Below are 14150 nucleotides of genomic sequence, written 5' to 3' on the forward strand. Positions count from 1 at the left end.
ATGTATTGATCATCTACTATGTGGTAGGCATTAGAGCAGCGTCCTGGGAATACAGTAGCCAATCAGACAGACAGGTCTCTGCCCTAATGGAGTGCAGTTTGGTAGGGGGGAGATGAACAAGGAAGTAAAAAAGATCTACAAAGACTGTGGTAAGTGCTATGAAAGAAATGAACCCGTGATGACATATTTACAACGGGAAAGGGTTGAAGGGAACCAGTCACATACGAGAGCTTGGGGAAGTGAATTCCAGTGAGAGAGAACTGTAAAGGTGGGAGTCCCACAGCCGGAAAGAGCTAGAAAGACTAGAACAACTGAGAAGAAGAAAGCGGTTTGAGATGAGGTTGAAGAGGTTAGATTTTAAGTGCAATAGGATGTCACTGGAGGTTTTAAGCAGAGGAGCTGGTTTTAAGGCACTTGGGTCACCATATAGAAACTGGATTGTCAGAAAGAAGGACTGGAAGCTGGAAGCTACTGCAAACTTCAGGGGAGAAATGAGGATGGTGTGAGGTAGGATGGTGCAGTGCAGATGGAGAGAGGTGGGATCATTTGAGATTTGCCATCTGTGACTTGACCTCAGTGTTTAAAGACGCAAGCTTGTCTTTTTTTTTTCCTACAAATACACATCCAGGCAGAAATAGCCACCCCATTCCCCACTCTTAGTCGTCATCATTACTGCAATGATGGGTACACGCAGCAGCCTCAAGTTTCTTGCTTCAGTGAGCACTCCATTACCATCAACCCCTGGGGGTGACCTGATTAATCACGATGCCACTGCATGACATGGATTACTACCACGTCCCACTGGCAAGCTGCTCGGCACTGCATTCAGGGCCGGACACAACCAAACCACTGCCAGACCAGCTGGGGCCGATGCTAGTACATCAGCTGGGATCCAGTGAGGAAATCCAGTCCAGAAATACAACAGTTATTTTATTTTATTTTATTTTTTTGCAGTACGTGGGCCTCTCACTGTTGTGGCCTCTCCCGTTGCGGAGCACAGGCTCCGGACGCACAGGCTCAGCGGCCATGGCTCACGGGCCCAGCCGCTCTGAGGCACGTGGGATCTTCCTGGACCGGGGCACGAACCCGTGTCCCCTGCATCGGCAGGCGGACTCTCAACCACTGCGCCACCAGGGAAGCCCTACAACAGTTATTTTAAAAGAGAGATTTTAACCCAAGAAATAGTTAGACAGGTATTGGAGGACTACAAGGCAAAAGGGAAACACTGCAGTTATTAAAAAGAAAAAAAAAAGTTGTAACTATGAGTATATGAAGCCCCTACCATCATCAGGGCTGGAGAAACAGAGGGAAGAGGCTGAGGTAGACCTAGAAGGCTGGTGGAGGGTCCTGGGAAGCTGGAGCCCACCCTCTGGGAGCTGTGGTTGATGTCTCTGAGGGGTCCAGGGTGAGAAACAGTGGGAAACTAGAACCAACAGCAGGAAACTAGAACCAACAGCAGGTGCTGGAATGAAGTGACCCTTCCGGGAACCGAGAGGAGACAGGGAGGAAAGAGCCACTGCTGCTCCCTTCTCCAGCCATCAGGCATCCTCTGCACGTTGGGAAGATGGAACCTGCTGAGAGGCAGCTGGTCAAGGAGAAATGTGGCTTTCAGAGTCTTAGTCCCAGCCTCACCATGCAGAGTAGAGAAGGGTGGGTTTGAGGCTGAGAGACAAGAGCTTAATAACCAACAAACGCTGCTTTTTCCATGATCACGTTTCATGAAACAATTTTATTCATTCTTGACATGCGCCTTCATATCAATGTTTTCATTATCACCAGAGCCACTTTTAGAGACATCAACTCTGTTTTCCAGGTCATGTCATTTTCACATCTGTTAAAGTTGTCTGGAAAACAGGACTTTGTAAATTCCATGCTTGGTACTGACACTAGAAATTTTTACCTAAAGCCACTTGGTCGCTATTTGCATAACATTATAAAATGTATGTTTTGGGTTTCTTTTTCATTCAGTCTGAGATGTATATTTGTGATCTCTAATATGTAACCACTTACTGGATTGCTTTTTTTTTTTTTTTTTGCAGTACGCGGGCCTCTCACTGTTGTGGCCTCTCCCGTTGCGGAGCACAGGCTCCAGACGCGCAGGCTCAGCGGCCATGGCTCACGGGCCTAGCCGCTCCGCGGCATGTGGGATCTTCCCGGACTGGGGCACGAACCCGTGTCCCCTGCATCAGCAGGCGGACTCTCAACCACTGCGCTACCAGGGAAGCTCTAGATTGCTCTTAAAGTATCTTTAAAGGCTTGTTTACAATGACAGCCAGCATTTGCAGTTATGAGTTTATAACATCAGGCAGAAGAACTGGATCTGTGTGACATTTCCTTCCTCCTTTATTTGCCAATTTCATCAGGTAACCTCCGTAAGCATCAAAAACTCACACTGACTGAGGCTGCTTCAGGCTCAACACTCTTTTCTTGTTCAAAATAAAGTAACTGAGAACATGTCTGATAGTTTGAAAGACTTCATAGGAGAACTAATTCTTTTCAGAGGGTATGTTTTGAAGAAAAGCCTCATTTTCTATTAAGTCCCCTAAGGCAGTGCTGCTTTAATTCTCTTTGGTAAAGGACCACTTTAAAATTTTTTCCAGTCTGTTGCAAACTGCTACTTTGTAAAACTTAATAAAAATCTCTAGAAAAATGAAATAAAAAGACTTACAAGATTCTGTACTACTAGTTCAATCAACAGGAAATTATATTGCAATAAATATTACCAAAATATACATAAGGGAAAAAGTATGAAAATTGTACATGTTGTTTGTTCATTGAAAGTATGTATGTAGGCAACTAATACGCAGTATAGGCTCACTATTACACTTGTAACATTTTTTTCATTTTGAGGGAAAAAAATGAATCCCCATATTAAATGTCTATAGGCACACTTTGAATGAACACAGTGTATATAAATGCTTAAAATTTTTAATGTGACAAATTGACTTGCTTCTGTTTTTTTTTTTTTTGGGTTCGCGGGCCTCTCACTGTTGTGGCCTCTCCCGTTGTGGAGCACAGGCTCCGGATGCGCAGGCTCAGCGGCCGTGGCTCACGGGCCCAGCCGCTCTGCGGCATGTGGGATCTTCCCAGACCGGGGCACGAACCCGTGTCCCCTGCATCGGCAGGGGGACTCTCAACCACTGCACCACCAGGGAAGCCCCTTGACTTGCTTCTTCATTGATAATTTATCTAATCTAGGTGCTTTTGCCAACAAGGCTACTTGTAGTTGATAAGGTACATCTAAACGATTTCTATGTTTTATGTTAATAATAATAAGAGGAAAGAAACCAGTCTCACAGAATGGAATAGAAGAGGTTTTAGAGCAATTTCAGCAAGTTCGGTTTGTTCATTTTAAAATTTTATCTAAAATGGAGAAAGTGCTACTGTGTTTTCAGAGTCCTTTAAATCCTTCAAAAGAAGTCAGTTCCAGCAATGTAACTTGTAAGTTATGGTTAAAGTTATCTTTTGATGAAAGAAATGGATTCTGGATCCATGAATTTTTTTAGGCGTAGATCTTCTTTTGAGGGAAAGTAAAATTCAAAATGCCTTATCAAATTTTAAGGTGTTTTGTGATAGCTTTTCACAGATGTGCAGTATAAAGATCATCACCTGCATCATTGATAATTGTTAATTTATGGAACGTGTGTCATAATAATCTGTAGAAATTCTGTTCTTCCAAGCTCCTTTCTTTTTTTTATCAGCCACTGAAAAACATGTTGCATTTCTTCCTTGCATGGAAATATTGAGATCATTAAAAATACTGAAGGTATTAGATACATACGCAATCCTGCTTGTCCAATTCATATCTTCAACAAGCCAGGATCAAACTGTCCTCTGATTTTACAGAAACGTTTAGAGTTGTTCTATAAATTGAACATTCTCAAACACTTGTCCTCTTAATTATCATCACACCTCAGCATGTAGTAATAGCTGTTCATGATCTGCCTACACATCATCATGTAACGCAAGAGATTAATCCAGAAGTTAACACACCAGCCTTTACCTAATTCATGATTTTTGGACGGCACTAAGCCCACAGTTTAGTTCCACCACCATTTCTTTTCATAGCAGGACTTCCTCATGAGAGAGACAGCTCACTGATTTACATTCTGGTGCAGCCCCTAAATCAGGGCGATGTCTTCAGGATGTTTTCTGCACCATCGGAACACGCTCCTACACAAAATGTAAACTCCAATCCATGTTTGTTGACAACTAATCCTTCATCTACACAGTTCAGACTTAGTTGTCAGCGACAAAACTGAAAAAAGAAATTCTTCCTTCACATCAAAAACATGCTCAAATTGCACATAAATAGGAATATGAGTGAAATTATCGCACCACAATGAAAATACATGCTGCTGGCTTCAGTTGCTCTATGAATTGGTCCTCCACACCATTAGCTGGTTCCAGAATAGGCTGAGCTGCGGGGGCCCTGGAAGTATGCTTGAGCTACCTTCTGTGCACGGATTCACCCAACATTTCTGAGCAAATACCTTTGATACAATCCTTCACCAGTCTCACCAACTGTATATGGATTTTCGTCTTGGGGAGCTGAAACACTACTTACTAAGAAGCCTGTAGAACCCTCATGTTTATAAGTGAAATACTGAACATCTGTTTGAATCAACTTTTTAATCCTCTATTCTTTCTTTCAAAAAATTCTCGTGGCTTTGAACTTAAATTTTTTTTGGATGCTATTAAAGAATACTTTTTTTGTGTGTCATTGTGGATTCTACTACCCTGTATTTTTTTTTTTTTTTTTTTTTGCGGTATGCGGTCCTCTCACTGCTGTGGCCTCTCCCGTTGCGGAGCACAGGCTCCGGACACGCAGGCTCAGCGGCCACGGCTCACGGGCCCAGCCGCTCCACGGCATGTGGGATCTTCCCGGACTGGGGCGTGAACCCATGTCCCCTGCATTGGCAGGCGGACTCTCAACCACTGTGCCACCAGGGAAGCCCTACCCTATGTTTAGATGGTTCCATTGCTTCATAGCCAGTATGTCTCTACAAATCACTGAACATTATGCTTTTAGGATGTCAACATCAATGACAGCTATAAACTGAACTCAGTATGTGAGGGATCACAGTTTTGAGGAAAACAAATATATACTCTTGGGCCTTTGTTACTTCAGAATCACTTCCACCTTCACCATTTGGTTTATACTCTTGCCACATTCAGAAAAGACAAGTGTTTCCTTGCCAACAAGCTAACAAAAAACGCCAGTGAGGCTTGTTTTACCTTCTGTAAATTGAGGGTGAAAATAATCAACATAAATTTTGTTTCCTTAATTAGCTAATAATGTTAAACAATAAAATGAAAATTTTTGATTAAAAATGAAAACTTGTAAATGTTATAAAAAGAAATGCTTACATCTTCACAGGTTTTTATACACTTTGAGAATACGGCTGATAAACCAATCATGAACTATCACATACTGTAATATGGTCCTATTGCACGGGATTATTTATTACACAACTTGCGCCACATATGACTCACCATTTGAGCTTGCCAGAACTAAAGACGTCTATACCCTGTTCAATGAGATGAGTCTGCCATTGTGAATGTGGCATCATGACAATTTCAAACTGCTGTAAAAGCTTTTAATGCTTACTCTCAATGTCTATACCTAACTCATCATGGACCAGCACTGATCTGCTGACCACACTTTGAATAGCACTGTAATTAAGGTATTATGATTAGAAAACCAATATTATTTGCTGATGAACTGCATTAGGGATGTGGGATAAGGGGAGGCAAGTAAAGGGAAGGTAGGATTCAAGGAAGACCCTTGGGCAATTTTTAGCTTGAGTCAGTGGATGGATAGTGATGCCACTTACTGAAATAGTAGGGAGAAATATGTTTGATTATGTGAAGTCTGGGATGCCATGAGTCACCCAAGTAGAGATGGTAAGTATGGATGAGCCTGGATCTTAGGGCAAGATCTGGTCCGAAGGTGTAACTTTGGAAATCACCAGCATTTAGGTGTTGTCACTCTGCATAAGATCACGTAGGGAAAAAACGTGGATAGAGAAGAAAACCAGGAACAAGGCCCGAGCTCTCCAACATGCAGAGGTGGGTAGAGGAGGGGAGTGAGTCAAGGATGGAAAGGCTCTGGGTAGACGGTTCTGATGTGCGTCACTGGATTAGTCATTTTCAACGTTCCCCAGTGAGCATAAGCAAGGAGCAGATCTTCATCTTTGATCTGCAGAACTCTTGACACAGAGCACTGCCTATAGAAGCACTTAATAAATAAGCATTGGATGAACGAATGAAAGACACGATAGCCATGAATATTAGTGTATCTTCTATTCTGGTACTGAAATTTTGCGCCACTTTAATTTTATAAAATGCCTAATGATTATCTGTATGACTAACTTACTCCTTCAAATGAACAGCAGCCCCTTCAACGAACAGAGCTCTTAACTGTTTTTGCACCACGAACCCTTGTGGCAGTTTGATAAAGACTAATTTTAAATGCATAAAATGAAACCAATTACACTGAAATAGATACGAGTATTACAAAAACAAATTAGCAATAAGGTATTATAGGTGCTTCTTTATTAACACATTAAATAACAAGATCTAGTGGCGAGACAAATAACTAGTGGTGGGTAAAGGAAAGGGAGGATTCAAGGGAAAGAGGATTCACTGTGATTCCAAAGCAGTGAAGAGGGTGAACAAATTCAAGACAGCCGCAACATTTATACTATGATACAAAAATATCTGTGACTTCTGTTAGTGACAAAGTCACAGATGCTGTTAAAATGACTGTGCTTTGTTGGCAACATTTCCAGTTTAAAAAGATGCTGAATATCTTTAAAAAGATGCTGAATAAAGTTTACGTTCATCGACTCCAGATGAAGGATCCCTGAATTAAAAGGTCCCTTTCACTTGTAACCTCACCACTACATCCAGGTTAAGTTCTATTTTAAAATACATCTTTTTTTTTTTTTTTTACAAGAAGAATCATATAGTATACCAAATGTACAACCTTTAAGCAAAGCAATTTACAATACCTATTACATTTAAAATAAGCATGCCCTTTGGCTCAGCAATTCCACTTCTAATAATTCACCTTGAAGAGATAGCCCCACATGCGAGCAAATAAACATGGATGTGGACGTTCACAGCTGACATGTTCATAGCATCTGTTCATTCAACAAGTAGCTACTGTCAGCCTACTGTGGGGCAGGCACTCTTCCCGATGCTGAGGATTCCACAGAGAACAAAACAGACAAATTTCCTGCCCTCCTTATGTTCCAGGGGTAGAGACAGATAATAAACAAAACAAAAAAGTAACCTCTATTGTAAAGTACATTAGATGGTGATAAGTAACTACAGAGAAGAGGGCTAGAAAAGGCTGGGAAATGTTCTTTATAAATACCCTGGGCAAGGAAGACCTCACTGAGAAGGAGTCTATTGAACACTTGAAAGTGTTAGGAAGCAGGCTTGTGTATATCTGGGGGAAGAGCATTGCTGACAGAAGGCAGAGCATGTGCAAAGGCCCCGAGACAGGAGCATACCTGGCACGTTTGAAGAAAAGTGAGAAGGCGAGTATGGCTGGGGCAGCATGAGCACAGTGGGAGAACTATAGGTGAGTATGGGCGGGGGAGACATGGCGGCGGGGGGTGGCGGTGGTGGGGGTGATCATTTAAGGCCTTGTCCACCAGTGTAAGGACCTTGGCTTTTATGCAAGTGAGACAAGAATCCACAGAAGCATGGCCTGACCTGCCGCACATTTGAAAAGGATCCCTCAGGTTGAGAACAGACTGTCGGGTAAAGGCAGAAGCATGGAGCTGACTTGGGAGGCCGAGCTGGTGGTGACATAACGGATGTGGAGAAAGAGAAAGGAGCCTGAGATGATTCCAAGGGTTTTGGCATAAGCAACGCAAAGGATGGAGTTCCGTGAATTAAGATGGAAAACTTTAAGGGAAGCAGGTATGGGGGAGAAGATCAGGAGTTTGGCTTTGAACGTGAAGATGGCTATCACACATCCTTGGAGAGAGTTGGAGGCAGAAAAATAGAAAAGCTAGAAGCAATTTAAATGTCACTAATAGGGACTGATTAAGTAAATTATTATATATTGATAAATAGCTGTTACAAAGAATGTGATATAATCATACTCTTATGAAAATTTGTCTGTGATGTATTATATGAAAAAGCAAGTTGCAGAATGGTATGCAGTAGTTTAATATTATATTTATGCATAATCTATGTGTGTAAGTATGTGCATGTATATGTTAGTTTATATGTTCAGAAAAAATGTGGATGAATATACACCAAACAGCTAATAATATTTATCCAGGGAATAGGATTGGCAGAGGGGAAAAAGGAAGAAACTCATTTTACTTTAGTTTCTATACTGTTAGAACTTTTTAAATGAAGAACATGTATTATATATATAATATAAAAGCTAACAAAGATTGAAAAGTTTTAAAAAGTGTTTTAAATGATGCTTGGTTAATATGTACGCAAACACTCGCAAACCCAGGCACATTTCATTAGTTATTGTTATTTTTTTAGATTTTATTGAAGTATAGTTGATTTACAATGTTGTGTTAATTTCCTCTGTACAGCAAAGGGACTCAGTTATATATTCTTTTTCATATTCTTTTCCATTATGGTTTATCATAGGATATTAAATATAGCTCCCTGTGTTATGCAGTAGGACCTTGTTGTTTATCCACTCTATATATAATTGTTTGCCTCTGCTAATCTCAAACTCCCATTCCTTCCCTCCTCTACCCCCGCACCCCCCACCCTTGGCAACCACAAGTCTGTTCTCTGTATCTGAGTCTGTTTTTATTTCGTAGATATGTTGATTTGTGTCAAATTTTAGATTCCAAGTGATATCATATGGTATTTGTCTTTTTCTTTCTGACTTACTTTGCTTAGTATGATAATCTCTAGGTCTATCCCTGTTGCTGCAAATGGCACTATTTCATTCTTTTTGATGGCTGAGTAATATTCCATTGTGCATGTACATATACACACCACATCTTCTTTATCCATTCATCTGTTGATGGACATTAGATATTCTTTGAAATGAGGCAGAAACTTTGTGATTGCAGCTCTCGGCTGAAGTGGCAAGCAGTCCGAGATACAGGGTGGATGGTGGTGGGAAGAAAAAGAGTGAAAGAGGGTATGTGGAAAGGGGAATGGAGGAAATAAAGCATGGAATAGGCACACTTCAGAGATCTAACACTTGGGCTGAGACAGTACTGAATCTCTAGACATGTTTTTGTTTGGCGAGTACAGTGTTTTTCAATTTGTTAAACATGGATGCCTTTAGGCAACTTAGGAGCTCTCCAGGTTGCCAAAGCCCCACCACTGCCTGTGATCTCCCACCCAGCCTAAGTCATACATTTATGTTACTGCTGCAGGCAATGGCTTTTCCACTCCTAGGCTAACATGCATTGGGCTCTTATTCTGGCTGGGACTGTATTCAATTCTGCCTTGTGCTCTCTTGGGCCCCTAGGTAACGCCAGAAGATTAAGAGCATTAATAATGTTTCCCACGAAATCTGCACGTCTCATCTATCTCCCTTTTAGCCATATTCATCTTCTTAGACATGTTGATAAAAATTAAAGTGGCCGTAATATCACTGTTTTAGTTCATACTTACATTGTAAAAACGTGAACTGTACAAATCAGCAGGTAATGGAACCCTGACTTCTCATTTAATTTTGACAATTCCTTTGTTCCCTGGACTGGTAAGTTTCCCTCTGCTTAAGTGTAGAGTAGCACAAAGATACCATAACCCAAATCACTATTAAAGTGACTGCAACAGGGAAAGATGGAATATAATAATATGACACATATGCAAAGCAGGTCCTGCTGGCAAACACATTCTGAAGGTGGGGAAAAGAAACCTTGGCAGGTAAAGGCCAAATAAAGTAAAAATAAACTCAGCGTCTCTTTTTGCCATGCATCTTCCTGCACATTAAATAATACCCATTCTAAGATGACTTTAAGTGGCTATTAACATAATTATTTGTGGAATGAATGATGAATGAATAAACAAATAAATGCTCTACATGTGGCATCTCTTTATCTCAATGAAAAGAGGGCCCTAAATAGTTCTCTGTGGAATTCTTTTTTCAAAGTGGGTTCCAAGATCTCATTATGGCCCCTAGGCTGATGTTTGGCCCTCGAGTTTTGGGTTTGGAATACGGAGCCAAGAGAAACTTTACAACGTTTCTCTTAGCTGGAAGGGAAAAGGCCATAATGTTTAATCACATGTCTCTAGGGGAAAAAAAACAATTTTGAAAATGTTCTATTTCTAATAATCATGGAACATACATTGCCTTTTAAGATTTGTTTCTCAGAACAGCAGAACTCATTTAGTCTAGGAGAACACAGTGTGGCTTAATTATTTATTTTTTTCTTTTCTAGATTCTCTGCCAAGAACTACAGAGCAAAATGAAATAACAGTGCAGGAGACAGCTGCTAAGTTATCTCTTTGTTGTATTTCTAATAAGATAGCGACATCATTTCTGTTGCTAACGTATAGCTGTGTTAGTTCTGAAATAAGCTATTATGATTTTTTCCCCCTCAGTGGACTCCAGTTCCAATAAGTAATACATCATTCATAATTAGAAATGTGTATCCCTCCAAAAAAAAGTTTGCTCCTTCTTGCTTAAACTTTTAAAGACTTGAGTTCCTTGCTTGAATTTGAAACCACTGCCTGATTTGCATACATATTTGAGATGGATTGAGCACCCACAGGTCAGTGCTGAGAGTTTAATGAATAAGAAGAGAAGCAGCTGAGGGCAGAGCTCTGAAAAAGACAACAGTGAAGGGAAGGAGACTCAGAAAGCTGCCTGGAAAAGGAGGAAGAGCATGGATGTCAAGGGCAAAGAGCATGTTTAGAAGGCCAGCTCACTTAAGTCAAATACTGCACAGAAGGACTAAAGTACCCATTGGCTTTAGCCAGTAGAGGTGACTGTTGGACCTGATCGGAGAGGTTTCAGCAGAGTTACTGGGGCAGAAATAAGACCACTGTGGACTGGAGGGGATTTGGAAATGAGAGGCAGAGGAGTGACTGCAGCTTAAAGGCAGAGTGTTAGACAGAGGATATCACGGATGCAGTTAGGTCCCCAGCAAGCAGGAAGGGTCAGAATCCAAAGTCATGGTGGAAGGACCTGCCAGAGGCTGGGGGGCGGGGAAGCAGCCCCTTCACCTGTGTGACAGGAGGAAGGCGTCCTGGCGGCAGGTGGGGCTTAGGGGTGGAAAAAGTTAGCCATTATCCTCCATCCTTATCCCCACCATCCTTGTCAGCAGTGTCCAGTGAAACTGCAGAGGGGGCAGGAAGTAAAAGACACTGTGGCTTTGGTGCCTTCTATTTTCTTAGAGAAATGGGAAGCGAGGCCCTTTGATGAGAGTGACAGAGAAGAGGTGGGGCAGGAGCCTGAGAAGGCTGGTGAAGTGTTGAAAATGTTTCGGGGGAACCAGGAAGAAGCTGGTGGTCCAGAGGTCCAACTGGGATGTGTATACTGCTTATACTGTTCACAGGGCAGGCCCTCACCAAGCCGAGCGTAAAGCAGGAAGATGGAGACTCGGGTAGCCGGGTACGAATGATGGGAGGACAAGGGGGCTAGGAAGTTGAGGGCCTTGCTGAGAGCGTGATGGACCAGAGGACCCAGAGCAGGCAGGGAGGCTCACAGTCTGGGAAAAACAGAGAGAAGAGAAGGGACTGGAGGTCTTGATGAAGATGAAGATCAGGTGCTATGGGACCAGCACTAAACCCAGGCCAGAGGGGACCCTGCCGTGGGCCCTGAATTTTCGAGGGCTCTGTTCTGACCCTTCTCTGGCTGCACCCCTCTCCACAAAAGGAGTCTGCAAGACGAACAAGATGTGCCCACCCCTACATCCTACATCCTCCACCTTTCAGACCCCATTCCAGGTACCTGGGACCCTAGGATTCCCTACTCAAGCAGCCCTAAGCACGCTTTCAGTGCCTGTGCAGGCCTATTCCTGAGGGTCCACCCAAAGGGTGGCTGTTTGTAGGTCATGTGGATTAAGGTGGGATGTGAGGGCTGAGTGTCCACACAAGTGCATGTGAGGGTCCTGACCACCTGGAGCGGAGCCGGGGACAGAGGCCAGCTCTCCCCCATGCCATGAGTGCCCCACGTGGATCCCCCAGGAACCGATGAGTTCCAAATCACAGCTTTGCCTTCAAGTCATGATGAAAGTATATTTGTCAAGGTAGGAAGATAAAACATATTTTACCTAATAGTTTACCTTGATTTATAATTTTCATATCTGTAGACATACAGCATGTGGGCTTCTGTTTGTACCTTGCCCCAGGCCCTGCAAACGTTAGGGGTGTGCCCGAATGAGAGATTCAGCTGAGTAAGAGGTTGGAGAAGGGATTATTAGACTTCTGGGTCAACATGGCAGGGTAAACACTTGCTGAAAATTCTCAGTCTGCTGCAACATATAGAAATAACAAATGAAAATTTTTTAACCAAAAAATCACATAAGCTTTGTATTATTTATTTATTCTCTACTTTCATATCCCTCCAATCCATTCCCTGCCTTGTTCTGTGCCCCTCTGGGCCCTATTACCTGGGCTTCCTTGCTGGTGCCTTCCATCTGGGTTTGGCCAACAGAAGTTACCAGCAAGAGATAGGAGAAGAGGGGGAGAGAGGATGGGATATTTCCTTCCTGCTCTCTCCCTGCCTCAGGTCTTCCTTCTGGTAGTGGCTACTTCCCTCCAAACTCAGCCTCTACCCTCCTCCATAGCGCCAGCTGTCCCTGGCCTCCAATAATAACATTCTCTCCCTTGTCCCTTCAGACTGGGAGTGGTGACAGCTTCCTAGTCCCTGGTACCTCAAATGACCTTGTTGGATTCTTTCTTCCTGTGCATACTTCTGTAAATAGTTTCTTCATTAAAATCTTTTGAATTTAAGTATCTGAGTGATGCTCTATTTTCTGCTGGGACCTTTACCAATTGAAACCATTCTCAAAAACAAGACAGGAAAGTCTCTGAATAGAAAAGGATCATAAGCCCACGGTGCTAAGTGATGATTAAGACGCTGTGGCCATTGTGAGGATGGGGTGGGGGCAGGTGCCAGAAAGACTGGAGGGGTCTGAGGTTTCTACATCTGCACAGGGGAAGGGACTGAATATGCCTCACAGATATCAGGGGTAGGGTGGGGTGAGAAGAGTTCCATTTTTTTTCGGTTAGGACCAAGACCCCACATTTACCTGTGACTAGAAATGAAGATAAGATGCATATATCTCACTAGCAACTGAGTCTGAATCACACGTGGGCACAGAAATTTTTACGTCCCTGTAGTAGGATTCCCAAGCCATGCTTAATTTATGACTTGTTTCAGAGCTAAGAAATTCATGGGTCTGGGATTGAGGAAATCTCAAAACCACCCTTCAGAGAGAACCCTTGTAGAGCAGATCCACAGGGGAGGTAAGCTCTCAAGAAAAGAAAAGAAAACTACAAAATATGCAAGGATATGCAGCATGATTAAATGCACGCTGACAAAAGAGACAATTCACATCTGAGGAAGTAGCTATAATAGAACACTCTGAAAAAGACTTTTAAAATCCTCAAAGTCATCATAATGGAGGGACTAATAGCTATCAAACAAGACTGTGAAATCAGAAGGGTGTGAAAGAAAAAGAGGTAGAAATGCAAAGAAACCAACAGAAAATCTTGTAATGAAAAAATATAAGTAGCAAGTTTCATACAGCTTAAGAGAGATTTAATGAACTGGAAGGCAAAACTAAGAAAATCTCCCAGGATGCAGTAGAGAGAGAGAAAAAAAGATAGGGGGAAAAACTGAAAAGAAAATTAAGGAGACAGATGCAAGGGGAAAAAATTAAGGAGAAGATGTAAGGGAAAGCTCTGACATTAAAGAAGTTTCAAAAGGAGAGGAAAAATGGAGAAGAAAAAAAATTTAATGCTGTAAATATCAGATTAAGGGAGAAAAACAATATGAGAACTTCACATGTGTAGGAAAAAAAAAATTCACAGAAGCCCAACATCTATTGACAAATGAAAAAATTGAGCAGATTTGGAATATAAAGGATTTTTTTTCCTTTGATATAAAGTGATATAAAGACTTAGAAGCATTTGCATAAAAAGCCAGAAATACAACATGGATGCCCACTACCATCCCTACCGCTCAA

At 42.1% G+C, this 14150-nt stretch overlaps 1 protein-coding gene across 6 annotated transcripts in view; it reads right to left on the reverse strand.

The window, feature by feature from the left end:
• EFCAB11 (EF-hand calcium binding domain 11) overlaps window positions 1-14150 on the reverse strand; it is a 180511-nt gene that overhangs the window by 57471 nt on the left and 108890 nt on the right. The window contains exon 6 of one of the 6 annotated variants that reach the window (XM_081227565.1): window positions 4092-4173. The exons of the other annotated variants lie outside the window; for them this stretch is intronic. Within the exon in view, the coding sequence (XP_081083691.1) occupies window positions 4122-4173 (52 nt within the window). The 3' untranslated portion in view covers window positions 4092-4121. Of the gene's footprint in view, window positions 1-4091; window positions 4174-14150 lie in introns of those variants that run through there. 6 annotated transcript variants of the gene reach the window in all.

Source organism: Mesoplodon bidens (assembly GCF_964165515.1).
Source record: "Mesoplodon bidens genome assembly, chromosome: 3".
Classification (NCBI taxonomy): domain Eukaryota; kingdom Metazoa; phylum Chordata; class Mammalia; order Artiodactyla; family Ziphiidae; genus Mesoplodon; species Mesoplodon bidens.